Below are 18570 nucleotides of genomic sequence, written 5' to 3'. Positions count from 1 at the left end.
CTGCTTTGGTCTACTATAGCAATAGGGTGAAAATTCTCACCTGAGATAAAGGCAATAAATTCACTCCTCACAATTGCCCTAAATCTGGATCTTGGAATATTTTTGCTAGTGCCCTCTTATACCCATTTGCAACCTACGCATCTCTAAATGGTGGCACTCAACCTGGAAAGCGAAGTACATTTGCACTATAGTACTTGGGGATAACGAAAGACAATTCAACACTATCAAATATCAATAGCACAAACATTGGATAACATAAGCACAAGCATTTAATAAGCACTACAATACCTCGGGGATAGAGCATATGCAAGGTGCAAAGGTGTGGTCATCTTGTTCCATCGATGATGAACAATTGCTTCCACCTTGTTGTAAAAGGTGTCTTGAGGATCATTCTCCCTTCTCTATATGACCTAGGATATGAGATATGAATAATAATTATAATTAGTGATTATATCAATTTAAACTTTAGAATCTAGATATCTCTCAAATAAACAATTGTCGTAAAAGAGCGTAGAACTTACCATTTTAATTTTTTCCAACACAGTGTCCATGAATCATAAATATCCCCAAGGCATAACTCATCACTATTTGCAAAGCAAAGCATTTCCATTATTGGATCGGTAACTTCCAACACATAGGTCACAAGACCCCACTAATCCTCATCTAGTATCATTCTTCTCACATTTAAGGCCCTTGTTGTATTGGAATTCTTCCAAACGCCCCATTGGGGGCTAATGACCATCTGTTTCAATGCTTCCTTTAACTTCACAAGTCGTCTCAAGATGATTGTGTGAGAAGCAAAGCGGGTTTCAACAACCTAAGAACATGTTAAACTCAAGTTAGTAATACATTTAAAAATTAAAACATGTTAATGTAATCAACAATAAAAATATATTATGGGATCCAATACTATATAATTGAGTATTAAATTTACAAATTTACCTTCAATAATTCCAAGTCCGAGAAACTCCTAAAAATTGCTTGTGGCATGTGGTGATTTGCCACAAACATTTGAATCTCTTTAGCTTCCTCATATATCTTTTTCACCCAATCTATTTCAGTGCCAATTGATTTCATCACCAAATTGAGAGAGTGGACGATGCATGGTATCCAAAAGATATGATCATATCTAAACTCTACAATTATCCCTACAACCCTGCAAACTTTTGCATTGTCCATGACCACTTGGACAACATTATCACGACCCATTGACTCTATGGCATCAATGAGAATGCGTGAAATAAATTTTCAATCTTTCACTTGCCCTTCACAATCAACTACTTTCAAGAACATTGCCCCCTTAGGGCATACAACAATAACATTGATCAATAGACGGTTTCTACAACCTTTCCACCCATCCTAAATAATAGACACACCCGATTGAACCCAACAATCTCTTATTGATTGAAGTTCAGCCTCTACAGATTTCCTCTCATCATGTAATATGGTAGTGCGCAACTTCTCATAACCAGGTGGTCTGTAACCACGGGGTGCTTCATTTATTGCTTACACCATCTCTCTAAAATAAGGTAATCTCACAAAATTAAATGAAACACCATTTGCAATGAAACGTCCAATTTTGTGATCAGCAATGTCTCTCAATTCATTTTGGAATGCCCTATCTAGTGGGCCTCTCTTGCAAGTGAGTGGAGATGGGTCTACATCTTTATCATCTGTAGTTGGCATAGGAAAAAAAGGATGTGTTCTTGTGCTTGTTTGATTGGACGCTGGTGTTGGTGCAATTGTTTTTTTGGAAGCATCATGTTTTTCTTTTGCAATTGCTCTATCAACATCTTCTTGCTCTTTTGCTAATGTTGTTATTTGTGCAGCTGGTAATCCCTTTTTATCTGGCCCACTACCTTGAGATATCTTATTTCCTTCACCTGCAAGACCCAAAAAATGTAGTTCACTCGAGAATAGGAGCTTCTATGTTGTACATTGCAATAATTACATTTCCATATGTATGCCCCACCCCCAGGACATTGTGTGATTCTTGTTTTGTGTCTCCATAAAGGAGACCCCTTATCAATTTTGAAGCTTGGTGATCCAACCCCAACCACTCGGCCTTGACTACTCATTGTACTATTCTTGTAATCTAGAAAAAAAATGAAAGAAAACCATGCTTAAGACTTACACAGAAACTTGAAAATTTGAAAAACTAGAAATAAATCAATAATCTATGAAAGAACTAAAGAATATGGTTAAAATGCATACCTTAAACACTTCTTGCAAGGTATTTGGAGCTCGACAACCAATCTCTTTCGAATCCAAGAACTTTACCTCAAACTAGCAACTATGAAAAAGCAAATGTGAGTGTAAATGAACTTGCATAATGACTTAAAGGGTCATATTCAGGGTCTGCATAAAAAATATATATTAAAAAACTTCATTAGGCCCAGTTTGAAATGTTTTTTTTGCTCCCTTTCACACAAATCCATGGTAGATCCAGGGAGGATCCTCGATCCTACCTGTGGATACATTAGGATCTGCGGATCCTCACGGATCCACTAGCAAGATCACGGACCTTGCCCAGATCCACGTGCAGATCTGGACACAGATCAGACCCAAATCCGGATCCAGTGTCTGACACGCAAATCCGGTAACTAAGGCAATTTCAATTTCAACCATGGAAAAGAGTATTCAAATTCAGCCAATCTTTTAATTATGAATAGTATGAAAGGTTTTAATGATGCTACTTCCAACAGTTGCATAATGAAAGAGCTACAGTCACCAGACTGTATTTTACTTATTTCATCTCATATATAAATGATGGGTATAAGCCACAAAGAACTGGTCATTCCATAGAATAATAACCTAGGAAAATTAGTCTGATCTAGAATTGCATACGATAGCTCATATTAGGTTTATGCTGATGATATCAGAATCTTCTTTGATATATTTTAATAACTGATAGCTAATATTACCAAAGTAATCTTAGACAACTAGACACCATATTTCCAAAGTAAATGCATGTTACAAATAGCTACAAAGAGTTCACAGTAAATCTAGTTATTAAATTTGAGGGAAAATCAATTTACATGAGAAACTAGAGTTTTCAATTTACCATTTTCATGTAGGAAAGCAGAAAACATCCCAGCTTCTGCATGTGCCTGAGAGAGAACAACCTCTGGCATATCCATCTTCAATGGATATCTCACAAACTTCTCCTTCATAACACAACCTTGCACTGTAAAATAAAATACAAATTTTCAAGCAACCTATCACATAAATAAATATGGTCACACACCATGTGGAAGCATTATCTACGCACAGTCAAGAAAGTAAAGTCACTAAAAAACATTGGACCTAATCTTATCCATAAATTATAAGCCAATTAACCTTATGAAGGACTAATTAGTTTTAAGGATATGTTTAAACATTATATCAAAGTACAAAAAATGTAGTCTATTTGTGAAAAACATTTTCAATATGTTCTCACGATGCCACATCCAATTGCCTGAACCTATTGACAACTGTTAATTAATGAGCCATCACCAGCAGACTAAGGTATCCTTTGGAATACTCATATTAATGAAGGATAAATATGAAGAATCAGTTAGTAGTATGACTGAGTTTGAAATTCACAATGCTATTTAAAAACACAAAATTGTAGAAGAATTACATGAAAATATTACATATGATTAATGGATATCATTGAAATTCCTACTTCATTAAAATAAATTCAACCATTGTGAGTAAAAGCCAACAAGATCTAGTCTACTATAAGAATAAATGCTTACAATCAATCATGCATAACAAAGCTTATTAAATAGAAATCACACCTGTTCACTGAGACTCTTATCATACAAAAAGGAAATACACCTGTCCATCTAATATTCATCCTATAAATCTTTCAATAAAAGAAAGCAATAGCACAATATTATTTTCAGGCATGAGAGTACGGAAAAAGCCTGTTAGACACCTCCAATTTCATTTTAAATTTAAATCTTATAAAGTGTGACCCTTCTTATATGAGCCTTCCATGCATTATATGCAATAGCTTTTTGATATTATGTTATAACTTTTTGTAGGCATTGTTCATATTATTATTGAGGACAAACAAACACTAAGTCCTTGCAACTTAATCCTTGAATACAGACAAAACCATCATTATACATATTCAACTTTTACAGCTCACTTTTGCAGAAGTACCTCCTTTCTTATTTGTCATTATAATTGATGCCAATAAACTAACACACAATCTTACCCAGAAGCATGAATATAATATATAAGCCTGCCTTTGCTTTGAAGTGAACAAAGCTTAGTTGCCAATTCGTGAAATGAATCTGATTCGGGCACGTGAATCGGATCCGTAGATTCATGATTTTTGGAGGATTTGTGTATATTTATATATATATAAATATATATATGCATTATATATACTAAAAAATGAGAGAAATATACATAATTCTAAAACTAAATCATTTGAAAGTATGAATCTATAATTCTAAATCATTTTTAGTATGAATGTATAATTCTGGTATGAATCTATGGATCAAATCCATAGTGATTACAAGAAAATAATCAAAAAAAAATAATCAAATTTTTTTTTTTAAAATTCCAGATGAATCCAGCCATGGATCCGGATCCAGCCTCTAGGGCAAAAATCCGGTAACTAAGAAACAAAGTGATCTTTACTTGATCAAGAAAGAAAGAAAGAAATGTTCACAAATAACCAAAAAAGCTCAATAAGACTCAAATGTGCAGCCAACAAATAGAGTTGAAAACATGGAGCTTAAAGCATCTCCAACTTGAACAAGCAAAAAGGTATATAGATTGCATTTTAAATAGAACATTTGAAAACTTCGTGTTCATATGCCCCAACCTCTAAAAACAGAAATAAATGCTTCTTTTTATCCTCTCGCGATCTATTGCATCTTGTCTCAACCTATAGGCAATGTTAACATACTCTATTTTGACTGACTGTGAATTGAACCATATCACTAGCCTACCTAATTAGAAAAGACTTAAAAATCTAGAAGATATGTCTTTTGCAGACAATGTCAAACTAGAGATAAGAAGTTGGAAAAGAAAGATACAAGTCTTTTGAGCGAATCAACAATAAATATCTTCCACAATCAATCTAAGATATTTTTAGGAGGAATGTTGATTTCCTTCTGTGATAGACATCTAATCATCTCAAAGAGGAAGACATCATGAGACATTTCATAGAACTTTGGATGAAGTGCTAATCACTGCCAAAAGAATACTGGCTTACTAGAGATGCAATTAAATGAGGTTCCGAAACTCTTTGAATGGAGACACAACAGAGAGGGAAGGGGGGGAGTTTAAGAACAGCAACAAGCAATCAATAAATTCTAGTCACTCTTTGCATTCAATGCTTATAAGAATATAGTAATGGAAGATATTGAGGCATTATTGTGATGTCTTTGTTTAGTCCACCATTAGATGTATTACTAGTAAAGAAGTTGAAGATATCAATTACCACATAACCTAATACAATTTGATCTGCTATAGGGCAGGTTTCTTGTCTAATGAGTCTCTTCATATAAAAACTCTACCATTCCAAGATCCTCATGATCCATCAGAACTGATAGAAAACAGTGAATCCCGAGTCTAAAAATAACATCCACACATTTCAAAATTTACAAGGGAACTGAAATTTTTCTTCTGTAATAGTTAACAAAAACTTCCTAGCTTTAGCTCTATATCGAGGATGCAGTTGTGAATAAGTTTATTAATTCTGCAACCTCGAAAGGTCAAAGTAACTATGCTCTCCAAGACAAGAATAAGAAGGATGCTCACTCTTGGTGTGTACCTCAATGGCCTCACATTGCCATACTGCCAAATTCTTGCAATCAAATTTTTACTGCACTCTCTAATTTTATATATTGTTATTTTAAAAATTACCATTTTCAAATTCGAAGTTTGATTTATAATTTATTAATTTAACAACTCTAACAAGAGTTCACTTTGTTTCAATAGATTCCTACTACTTATTCATATAAGGAAATATTGGAGTACTTATTCATAGATTTTTAAGTTGTTGAGTAGCCAGCAGAATTTTAGTTGGAGTGGTAGTGAAGTTCCATGTGGTTCTAATCTACTTTCATCATCTATTTATTTTTATCGGTATTTGCATCATCTAATGTAAATTTAGATTAAATGATGATGATGTTCATATTAATGATGACCAATATGATGTTGATCATTGATTGTATTATCTGAACTTTAAATAATTATTGTAACCATATTGGACAAATTGATATCCCATTAGTATTTTAAAATTTGTAATGGTTTTGTTTAGTATATGTGAGACATACAGTATTCTAAATCTAATTCAATTTTTAGGGGCACTACGGAACGCCCTCCACCATAGAATAGCCCCCAACTACCTTATAATAGTAGGGGCCCACTGCATGGACCATGTTACATATAGAATCGAGAACTATCGGCCTTCGTGCCTCTCGCATCCTATAGGGATGTTTGGATCAACAACTGCATCATATAATGAATGATACACTCTTTCCCGATGAAGCATGGGCTTCCCGACTAATCATTCCATACCGATTATTGAAATTCTAAATCTAATTCAATTTTTAGGCTGTGTGTGTGTGTGCACATGCATGTGTGTTGTTTACCACTTCGAGTAACAAGTTTAACACATACAAAATAGATAGTAACAAAAAGTAATGTATATAACACAATTATTAGAGAACTTACCATGCTTTCTTTATTAAACTTAGAAAATGCTTACAACCATGTATGTATTAGACTCACAATGCCAACACAACTTCTTCATTCACAATAATGATCGGATACAAGCACATAGCATATATAGTGCCAAAAGGTTGCAACTATCAACTGTTGTTACCAATCAAACTACCTATCCCTTTGTGCACAGAAGAAATTGTTAACATGTTTTACCAACAACATTATCCCCCCAAAAAATAAAGTCATCTCTAGACGACACAAAACTCTCTTGACAAAACCAACCATACAAGAAAGGACATCAAAAAGGGGCTAAGGAAGCATCTCTAAAGAAAGGATCAGTGGCGTGGAAGCTATTAGCTACTCTCTCAACTTATACACCTGCTCTATCTGGTATTTCAGATTTCTCTTAGCTACCATCTGACACTCTCATGGTGACTTACCATATAAGTTGCCTCCAAAATCTTCTTATTCTTCTCATCTGCCAACTCCATAGCGGTGGCAAAACAAGCCTCCAATGTTGCTCGCTCAACTCACTCCTCATATAAGAAAGGACATCAAAAAGGGGCTAAGGAAGCATCTCTAAAGAAAGGATCAGTGGTGTGGAAGCTATTAGCTACTCTCTCAACTTATACACCTGCTCTATCTGGTATTTCAGATTTCTCTTAGCTACCATCTGACACTCTCATGGTGACTTACCATATAAGTTGCCTCCAAAATCTTCTTATTCTTCTCATCTGCCAACTCCATAGCGGTGGCAAAACAAGCCTCCAATGTTGCTCGCTCAACTCACTCCTCATCCAACTAAGCATCTCTAATTGTCAATTGGGCCTCACTCTCCACCAACCAGGCCTCCCTCTCAACCAGCTGATCTATGTACTAGGCCTACTCATCGCCTACCTCTTGTAACCGCCTGGCTAGCTTCTCCTAAGTTGTACCTGATGAAAGCCATTGGGCTTCATTCCCTAAGGCTACATGTTGAGTCTGCCTCCATTCATAATATCCCTCATAGAAAATCCACTCAACTCTCTATAAGGAGATCTAGGTATGACTCTCCTATAGGCTTACGTTGGTCTCTGTAGTAGACCACCCCTGAGACCCGAAAAACCTAGCAAACTCCTTCATGCAGCCTCTACTAACAAATCTCAAGAGGTGCTCTACCTACTGATATATCCCCTCTCGAGCCCGTAGCTGCACTGAAGCCACCACCCTCTATGCACCTACCACAATGTCTACCAAATATACGTCTAGGTGTAAATCACCAGACTCTCCTTGAGCCTCCTCATGAAAGGATATTTGTTGAAGGGAAGTCGCTACTATGGCCACACATACATCCTCTCTACCCACAACATAAGCCCTCTCTAGCTTGAGCTCTCTCATAGGTGAGGGACCAACCTGTCAGCCTACGATGTCACTAGGTGGGGGTAGTTGCCTCCGTGTTGAACATATTGTAGGCCTCAAAGGTGCGAGGGGAGCAAGCAAGAATCCTATTGAGTTGTCTATCCATGTTTGAATTTGACTCAATATCGACACTACACTATCCCCAAATGTGTCCTCACCAAAACGCTTTGTCACTGTAGCCACATCCATCCCCGCTGCCTCATTAGCCTACAACATCTCTCCTATCTGTTCACGAGGACCCTCAACTGAATCGACCACCACTGGTACCGACTCAAATGTTGGCACAATTGCACTCATGCTAACCGACATCCTGACCTAACCAAACCCTAGCATGGGCATCATGATTATCAATCTTGCATTTGTCGAGGGAGGAGTCAAGTGAGCCTCTAAGATTAGTGGCATAGTAAAGAGAACATCCTTCGTGTCATAGCTAACTTGTACAAATGTGGCCGCTAGCTCAACAACCTCTATCTCCATGCCTTGGCTATCACCTAACTAGTTTGAGCTTTCACTGGTCTCCTCCTTGCCACTATTGATGTCTCTCTTGGATTGAAAGTTTGAAACCACCTAGCACTTCTGTTTCTATCTTGTCGGTGCACTACAACATCCAAATGCCGCAAATAAAATATGGGAGGCTCTTTAGGTGCCAAAGTACCCTCCGACTTCACTTCTAGTTTGGCAAGAGGAATCCACACGAGTAGCACCATAAAATAACCCAATAGAAAAATACGACATATAAAAGGTCTTGTGCTTATGCGTGAGAAACTTGTACAACTTCTCTACCAATAGGGATACCCAATCATACACAAAACAATTCCTATGACCATTCATTAGAAGAATCTACGGAAGGACAATATCAAATGCTTGACTCTACCAATAAGCCTACTCTTCACTACATCCATAAGACAATGCTATTCAAATGTTGTAATAAATGATTTCTTCATCTCGTGGCTCTTGGAAGCATTCGCTACAAAATCCATCTCTATTGGTGTGAGATTCCTTCAAACCCGTTTTATCAAACATATTTCTCTTCTCTGGGCATTTTTTTTGGCTTCATATTTATTTTCTTCCCATTTCTCCCTTGAATACCAAGCAATCTTGTGAATTCAGTCGTTGTGAATGAGACCTTGAGGTCATACACAAGATACTGAAAGGTGTCGGTGCGTGTGAATATGTTGAAGGCATCAACAAGCATGCAAAGGGCACTTTTGTAGTTGTAGATGCAAAATACTGACATTTATATGGCCCAATGTACTTCAGCCCACTTCGTGTGTTTTTTGACCAAGTCTGTGTCTGGTGTCTCTTGCCATCATTTCCTGCATTCTGTTGGTTCCCAAAACCGTAGATTGAAAATCCAAGAGCCTACCACTTCTCCAATAGGACTTCTCAATCAGTTCTGGCCAAAGAATGGGAATACTTCTCGATTCCCCTACACTTCAGGCTCTGCTACACCCAGTCGGGTAAACCTTCACCTCAAAAACTTCTTGTCTGGTTCAAGGCTTTTCTATAGAAAATTTAAACTTCAAGAGTTCTCTGGCTGGCAAGGTCCTCAAACTCAATTAAAATGAAAATTGGATGCTGAGTGTTTGAATTGAATGAATTGTAAATATTTGCAAATAATGGATTTGATGTTTGTAGGAAGGAATATATAGATTTTCTGACTTCAATAATAGAAAGACCAGTGCCTCTGCTCATCCAGGCAATAGAGTCAACTTCAGTGAATTTTCACGTACAACTTTATAATGTTTTACACACTTTACTGCCAACAATTAAATAATCAAGATGCGACAGATCAAATATATACGCAATCTTAAATTATTCCAGATTTAACTTTAACTCCTCTGGTAGGGAGACAAATTGGACACAGATACGGAAACAACTTAATATTTCACAATATCTATGATGATCAAATTTAAAATGCCAAATGACAATGTCCACTTATCCAACATTTAAATTGTATACAGAATTCCAAAAATAATTACAAAGGAGGATTCATCTGCAATTTAAATCTCCATGTCTTTAATAATAAACAAAGAACATTTTATTTTATTATTAAAATAAAATAATTGAATTTATATTACAAAGTCATATTAAACTCCTTATTCCTCCATACAATAATAAATATAAAATACTTTCTCCCAGAATATGAATGTCTTCGAATCTTACTTCTTGTTTCCCTCCTCCAAACAAAACTCATATAGATAAGCTTGTGCTTTAGAGAGTGTGACTTTTCAAATGTAAAGTCATATTTCTTAAAATATTATTCAACTTTCTAATCGCACCTTTTCTTAAAACTAGAACCTTAAATAATTTTAATTATTGGCATGTCATAATTTGTTTTTTAGATTTCCGACTTATAATATTAATCCTCTCATTAACTTTGTAGGGCTCTATATATTATTTAATTTTACTCAAGTATTTGTCTTTCTAAAGTATACACTTCATTCTAGACTCTGTCTTTGAACCAAGGGCATAGGAAAGTTTTCGACAATCTTCTCCATTATTGGTTTCAATAAGTTTGTCTTCAGTGTGCCATCGGAATGCTCATCGTTGTGTGCTTTTGGCCACCAAGAAGTGAGTGGGGAGGTTCGATCAGAACGGTGAATAGAGCCTTCGTATAGATGTCTGCAATTCACTCCATGCTTTCTAGCATAAAGTATTTTCATCTATTTCCCCTCAGACAATGCCGCAATTCATTTTATACTAGTTACTCTATCCATTCGTATTTGGAGATGAAGATGCTCACTCATTTTAAATTGCCGCTAAATCAAGGAGATGTCTTTTATACTCAACAACTCCTATAGACATATTGGTGATCATATTCTATTATGTTGATGTTGGAAATGACTTTCACTGTTTTGCAATGTATCACATTTTATATCCTTTCAATACTGAAGGCTATTTGTATTCCTTGGTCGAGGTCTTGTCTTCTATTGAACATTGTTTATATGGCTTCTAACCAGGATCGTCTCTTAGTGTAATTTTCCTCATATACCTTTTCATTGGCTAATGACTTCCTGTGTAGCTTTATATTGTCTCTAGCTATTCTTCATTGTAGGTATTGTTTGGCTTTGTGCTATGTATCCATTCCGTCATCTTCTGTGACATTCAACGCTGCTCAATAAGGATATTTCATTTGATGATGCTTGTCAACATATTCCATATTGTGTGGCGTGGATTTGACATATCACAGACTGACTCATTTTGTATGTTAATGTTCCCTTTCTACACCAATTTAGTACCAGCGTACACCAGCACTAGGAAGGCTAACTGTAGAATGGTTTCATTCATTGTGGAAGTTGCAATTACTATAAACTTATCCAGCTATGAAGCATTGTTGACCCGTCATCCACCAAAGATAAAATTGTAGTCATCAAACAACATATCTATGGCAGTAGCCTCTTCATGTAAATATCGGTGACATTGATTATGGCTGTTGTATTTGAAGTTTGAACACAAAATTCTGACATTAATGACAATTCTTCATCACGAATTTCCATGTTCTCTTGATCACGACTTTTAGTGTCTTGACACACATTGTTTGAATATAAGTAGTGTGTAAAATCTAAAGATTCTCCCTTTAGCCTGGATTTTGGACTCTAAAACTTTTCAAAATTTTAGAGCTCCATCAATGGCTCTTTTTAGGGACATATGCCCCTTGCGGGCATAAGGAGATTCCATCTATCTCTAGAGAAGTAGACTGAGCATCCATGCTTAATGATGCAAGGTGAAATTGGGTGGCCCTAGGCCCCCCAAAAAGTGAACATAGGTTCTTCCCTCTATCAAACACCCGACTTTGATCATGTAACACTTTGGATCTCCTAATCATGATATTATATTGTTCCTTAGTAGAATCTGATCCATTAGCAAATGTTAGAAAACAAACATCATTTGACATATGCCTTTCTTTCATCTCTTTGGTTTGCTGTCCATCTTTCAAACTTACATTAGGTGAACCATACTCATTGATAATACTAATTACTTCCACTTCATAAATGAAGTCTATGGTCTCTCTCTTATGTTCAGCCTTTGAGAGATCATGAGGTGCAATGTGGTCTTTGCTGAATAGAAGATCCCCATAGTTATGTATTTGGTCAATTGCACAAACATCTTCTTGAATGCCCTTCTCTACATAATCTGCCCCATACTTCAAATATTGTTTCTCTTCACAACAAGGCTTTGAGAATGGCTTATCTTCTAGAAGTACATTTTCCCCTTCACCAGCAGTTTGATCAGCTAGGATACTTTGGAAATTTTCAGCACCATGCTTCAATGCAATCTCATATTCACACATATCTGATTTTGTATCTCCTTTACATGTTTGAAACAACCCCTCCTCATAGGATGAACTAGTGCATAACTCATTTGCTAAATACACCTCCTCATTCATATCTTGAGTTTCATCATCTTCAAAACTGTCATCAGGCCTTCTATCTTCATCGTGATGCTGATGAACTTGATTGAATGGACAATCCTCCTCAAATAAAGGATTCAAGAACATAGAAAATTCAGACATGTCTTCTATTACTTCTTCTTTGAACAATGGGTTCAAGAATATAGAGAACTCAGCCATACTATCATGAGAGCTTTCGTCCAGATCAGCAAATGTGTCATCAACAAGACTAATGTCTTCATCAACATTATCTTCTAAAATTTCCTCATGTTCATACATTGTATACAGTTCTACTTCATCCTCACTATATGATTCCTGTGAATTACCATCTCTTTCTTCCAATACCTCTTGAGAATTCATTGATCCATCACCTTGCTCACCATGGTGAATTGAGAAAAAATTCGGACCATTTCTTTAAATATGTTTCTGATATTCCAAATCTAACAAGGCTGAAATTTCCTCTACACTTAGAGAATCCTCTTCCTGATTATCAAATTCAGTGTCATCTGTAGGCATATAAGTATCATCATGGGCTGATTCTCCTTCAAACTATTCAAAATTTTCATCTCCATTTGAATCTGAAACTTCATTTGACTCATATGTTACTTCAGTCTCGCATTCATTTTTCCATAAGTTTGAGAAAGTTAAGAAATTGATGATCATATAAGAAGCCTAACTCCCACATCCTATAGAGAAGATCAGATGACAAAGGTTTGTATTCTGAAGGTATTTCTTGATAAGCATTAAACATTCTCATGAAGAATTGTGTTACGGATTCATATTCTTGCTTTTCTAAGTTCAAAAATGTATCCAAAGGAGATATATAACTTGGACTTTCATCCAATATTTGGAAGAGATGCATCAAATCAAGATCTTTTGGTGAGATTCGCAACTCACAAAACTTTCTTATCAATTCCTTGCGTGAAGGCATGATGCCTGAAGGTACTTCTCGAAAAATGTCCACCATCCTTATAAATAAGTGTGTCGATGTCTCGCTTTCATATCTTTCCAAATTGAAAAATTCATCTAAAGGGTGTATGTATTCTTCCTCCATGGTGTAACATTGATCCGCCTCCTGATCGTAGTATACTTTCTCCATGTTAGGTAATCAAATCATTTCCTTCTGAGTCCTTTCCCTCAACAGAGTTACCCAACTGAAACTTTATTAAATAGAGTTGCCACCTCTTTCGAGGAATGTATTGATCTTCTGGGTTCTCACTTCTAGCAGAGTACGCTTCCAATCAAACTAATAGAACTACCTTCTGATTCTGATCTACAAACTAAGAAATTCTAGGTAACTTCACAATATGTATTACAAGCAACTCTCCCCAGTAGAGTCACCAATCTGTTGGTTCCCAAAACCGCAGATTGGAAATCCAAGAGCCTGCCACTTCTCCAATAGGACTTCTCAATCAGTTTTGGCCAACAAACAAGAATACTTTTCAATTCCCCTACACTTCAGGCTCCACTACACCTAGGCGGGTAAACCTTCACCTCAAATGCTAATTGTTTGGTTCAAGGCTTTTCTATAGCAAATTTAAACTTTTGGAGTTCTCTGGCTGGCAAGGTCCTCGAACTCAATTAAAATGAAAACTGGATATTGAGTGTTTGAATTGAATGAATTGTAAATATTTGTAAATAATGGATTCAATGTTTGTAGGAAGGAATATAAAGATTTTCTAAGTTCAATAATAGAAAGACCAGTGCCTCTGCTCATCTGGGCAATAGAGTCAACTTCAGTGAATTTTCACATACAACTTTATAATGTTTTACACACTTTATTGCCAACAACTAAATAATCAAGATGCGACAGATCAAATATATAAACAATCTTAAATTAATCCAGATTTAACTTTAACTCCTTTGGTAGAGAGACAAACTGAACACAGATACAGAAACAACTTAATATTTCACAATATCTATGATGATCAAATTTAAAATACTAAATGAAAATGTCCACTTATCTGACATTTAAATTGTATACAGAATTCCAAAAATAATTACAAAGGACGATTCATCTACAATTTAAATCTCCACGCTTTTAATAATAAACAAAGAACATTTTATTTTATTATTAAAATAAAATAATTGAATTTATATTACAAAGTCATATTAAACTCCCTATCCCTCCGTACAATAATAAATATAAAATGTTTTCTCCCTACAATATGAATGTCTTCGAATCTTACTTGTTTCTCTCAAAATAAATCTCATTTATATAAGCTTGTGCTTTAGAGAGTGTGACTTTTCAAATGTAAAGTCACATTTCTTAAAATATTATTCACCTTTCTAATCGCACTTTTTCTTAAAACTAGAACCTTTAATTATTTTAATTATTGGCGTGTCATAATTTGTTTTTGAGATTTTCGGCTTATAAAATTAATCCTCTAATCCTCTCATTAACTTTGTAGGGCTCTATGTCTTATTTAATTTTACTCAAGTACTTGTCTTTCTAAAGTATACGTTTCATTCTAGACTCCATCTTTGAACCAAGAGCACGGGAATGTTTTCGACAGTCTTCTCCATTATTGGTTTCAATAAGTCGTCGGGATGCCCATCAGTGTGTACTTTTGGCCACCGAGAAGTGAATGGGGAGGTTGGGTGAGAACGGTGAATAGATCCTTCTTATAGATGTTTGTGATTCACTCCATGCTTTCCAACAAAAAGTATTTTCATCTATTTCCCCTCAGACAATGCCTCAATGCATTTTATACTAGTTACTCTGTCCATCCATATTTGGAGATGAAGATTCACACTCATTTTAAATTGCTGCTAAATCATGGAGATGTCTTTTATGCCCAACTGCTCCTGTAGACATATTGGTGATCATATTCTATGCCGTTGATGATGGAAATGACTTTCACTGTTTTATATCCTTTCGATACTAAAGGCTATTTGTATTCCGTGGTTAGGGTCCTATCTTCTATTGAACATTGTTTATATGGCTTCTAACCAAGATCATCTCTTAGTGCAATTTTCCTCATATACCTTTTCATTGGCTAATGACTTCTTGTGTAGCTTTATATTGTCTCAAGCTATTCTTCATTGTAGGTATTGTTTGGCTTTGTGCTATGTATCCATTCCGTCATCTTTTGTGACATTTGATGCTGCTCAACAAGGATATTTCATTTGATGATGCTTGTCAACATACTCCATATTGTGTGACGTGGATTTGACATATCACAGACTGACTCATTTTGTATGCTAATGTTCCCTTTCTACACCAAATTAGTACTAGCGTACACCAGCACTGGTAAGGCTAACTGTTGGATGGTTTCATTCATTGTGAAACTTGCAGTTATTATAAACTTATCCAGCTATGAAGCACTGTTGACCCGTCATCCACCAAAGATAAAATTATAGTCGTCAAACAACATATCTATGGTAGTCGTCTCTTCATGTAAATATCAGTGACACTAATTATGGCTGTTGTATTTGAACACACAATTTTGACATTAATGACAATTCTTCATCATGAATTTCCACATTCTCTTGATCACGACTTTTAGTGTCTTGACACACATTGTTTGAATATAAGTAGTGTGTAAAATCTAAAGATTCTCCCTTTAGCCTGGATTTTGGACTCTAAAACTTTTCAAAATTTTAGAGTTCCATCACATTCTAAAACCCATTCAGCCCTTCAAAAGCCACATTTTATGTTCTGATGTCTTCCTCTTGTGCATGTGCATGAGATTGCCCTTGCACCTTTGGTCTCACCTTCTTCCTCGTGTCGATATCTATTTTTCCTACGACCCTTACTCCTAAAGGAAAAACTTTTGATTCTTTGTTCAAGCCTGACGAACCACTAGATTGCGACTGTAACTGTTTTTCCAGTCTTTATTCTTGGTTGGACCCATTAATAACCATCTCTCCTTTGTCATTTTGTGCGATATTAACCAAATCGGTTAGGGTATTGCCTCCCTTGCTACGTAACAGCCTTCACGCTCTTACTCCCACTTGTATCTTTTCACTAGCTTTCTCCTTGGTTACTCAATCTCAACAAATTTCCCTCCTATGCTTACTCGTACTTCCACTCTTCACCACCAGTGCTCCCCAAAGGGATAGAAATTGAGGGCATCCAAATGTTCCCTCTCGTGCAATGTCTTTTCGTAACCAACAACTCTTATTTATCCTATTTTTTGTTGAATCAAATATATATAGGGAAGGTTTCATTTAATATTCCCCTTTCCCTAGCAAGTGTACTATGTGCAACATATCCCACTAGAGCATTTGCTCTATCCAGCATTTCTACTCTATCACCCAATTTATTTCCACATGTGGCTTCATCTCCCAATAGCTCCACCACCGTACAACACTACTTGTGATTTGTCTGCCAATACTACGTACAATAATCTCCATCATGGCTCTTCTACCTAGCACAATCGCCTTAGCAACTACTCCTCTATAAGGTAGTCTTGTTTTGTACGGTTAGTTTACTCCTACATACACGTTGTTTACCCCTACATGTACTCTCATCCTAGTAGTGTCTCATTTTGTGTTACCAATTCCTTTGTCCCTCCATCGTCGGTGCTTCAAAACGTCACTTTCCTAGATGGTGATGGTATGTTTGCAGCCTTTGTGCATTTGAGAACCATCATATAGTGGTATTTTAATCTCCTTGTCAAGTTCATGGGTGTCATACAATGCTTGCTGTATGGTGGGGCCACCATAGGTAGCTACTGCCACTCATAAGATGTTCCCACTTTACGGTATGTTGGGCTTCTAAATTTTTACATGACTTAGAACCCCATATAAGCAAAAAATCTTATTTTGTTGCTCTTGGAATCCTATGCCAAATGAGAAAAATCTTCATGTCAATATGTTTCTCACCAATAAATAAATGTTTTCACTCATTTTAAACCTCCTACAATCAGTTCATTGAAAGCAGTGAACGCTCCCCTATTAAGTATTTATATTTCTGCTATTCAGGAGCAATATTGTTATTCTAGAAAGCTGGTTGAATTCTTATAATTCTTTATCACAGGATCAAATGACACACAGTAGTGAAAAGCTCCAACAAAGCCTTTTGCGCATACATGACACATAAATGAATTTGTATTTCAAGTTTGAAAGAAGAAGCAAATCTTATTTTTAGAAGATAACGGTGCTAAGGATACCATCAGGAGTCTTCGTATGTCAAAAGCAAATCAACGATATAAGTACACTGACAGTGGAGTGTAAGATCAGATGCTATTAAAACCAAAGGAGATTTACGGAAGCTATCTCCATTATCACTGACAATTATAAAGGGTCAAGCAGAGCCACAATGGTTGTAGATATGACCAAGGCACAATAATGCTAGTTTGTTAGACAGTAACAATTTAGAGAAAAATAATATATCATGGTCTTAGGCCACGGTGATCTGCAAAAATATAACCTGTAATCACAATATGTTAATCATACATACTCGACAGGAGAACAGCAATAAAAGGTTTGATGTCATAGCACACGCGTATTTGAGAGGGCACAATTGTAATGAACAATTCAAATGTTACAATACTCACACAGAATGAAACGTGGAGACACGAAATTAAATTTTATTGAAATGGCAACATGACTATGAGCTCTTTCATTTATAATTCCCAAACCTGCAATATGAAGGGGACAATTTAATTACGAAAATAAGAGATGTTTGAATGATGGATTACAAAAGAATATCTTGTCATTCTAACCATACAAACAAATAGCAATCTCTACTTGCGGCAATACTGGCAAGGTAATTTGACAATATAAGTTACACAAAATGATGGCTCCAATGTGAAGGCAATAGACACATACATAGGAAAGCATGAGGCTATTAAACAGGTACGAAGGTCAAAAAGACACAGATGAATACAAACGGCAATTACAAGAGAACGATACCTGTGTGACCTGTGTGCTTCATCTTTGCAAAAATCTGACATTGGTCCAAACTATTACAAAATGAAAGTATTGAACAAAGCAGAAACAAAACAATTAGTTGCTAAATTATACCAAAGCTTTGATATAGTTTGAGTTTCTCCCAAATCTCCAGCTTTGATTCAAAGTCCAATACAGAGGTGAACGAGATGTTATGTTGAGCTTGCGATCATATTGGCAGAAGATGTATTGTGCCTGACACTTTG

At 35.9% G+C, this 18570-nt stretch overlaps 2 protein-coding genes across 7 annotated transcripts in view; both read right to left on the bottom strand.

The window, feature by feature from the left end:
• Positions 1–18570, bottom strand: part of ATRAD17 (RADIATION SENSITIVE 17) — a 135145-nt gene that overhangs the window by 12212 nt on the left and 104363 nt on the right. For 4 of the 6 annotated variants that reach the window (XM_089829454.1, XM_089829456.1, XM_089829455.1 and 1 more), the window contains one exon: positions 3065–3187. In XM_089829454.1, coding sequence (XP_089685580.1) covers positions 3065–3187 — 123 coding nt within the window. Of the gene's footprint in view, positions 1–3064; positions 3188–17970; positions 18055–18570 lie in introns of all 6 variants that reach the window. The other 2 variants (XM_089829452.1, XM_089829453.1) reach the window with 1 other exon arrangement.
• On the bottom strand, positions 289–1300 carry LOC149555424 (uncharacterized). The gene is made up of 3 exons (XM_089829458.1): positions 943–1300; positions 522–817; positions 289–410 (listed from the first exon to the last, which is right to left on the bottom strand). Exons 1-2 carry the CDS (start codon positions 1207–1209, stop codon positions 653–655), a joined length of 432 nt encoding a protein of 143 aa, XP_089685584.1. The 5' UTR covers positions 1210–1300; the 3' UTR covers positions 289–410; positions 522–652.

Source organism: Cupressus sempervirens, chromosome 5, assembly GCF_028749045.1.
Source record: "Cupressus sempervirens isolate cs-2001-9-10 chromosome 5, ASM2874904v1, whole genome shotgun sequence".
Lineage (NCBI taxonomy): Eukaryota > Viridiplantae > Streptophyta > Pinopsida > Cupressales > Cupressaceae > Cupressus > Cupressus sempervirens.
Note: the sequence above shows the minus strand (reverse complement) of the source record. Positions and strands in the feature narration are given on the sequence as shown.

Excerpts from the sequence above, each read along its gene's own strand:
- LOC149555424 (XM_089829458.1), bottom strand. The coding sequence starts at position 1,209 with ATGGGTCGTGATAATGTTGTCCAAGTGGTCATGGACAATGCAAAAGTT. Across the intron at positions 818-942 it reads CGGACTTGGAATTATTGAAG|GTTGTTGAAACCCGCTTTGC; the intron begins GTAAATTTGTAA and ends ACATGTTCTTAG.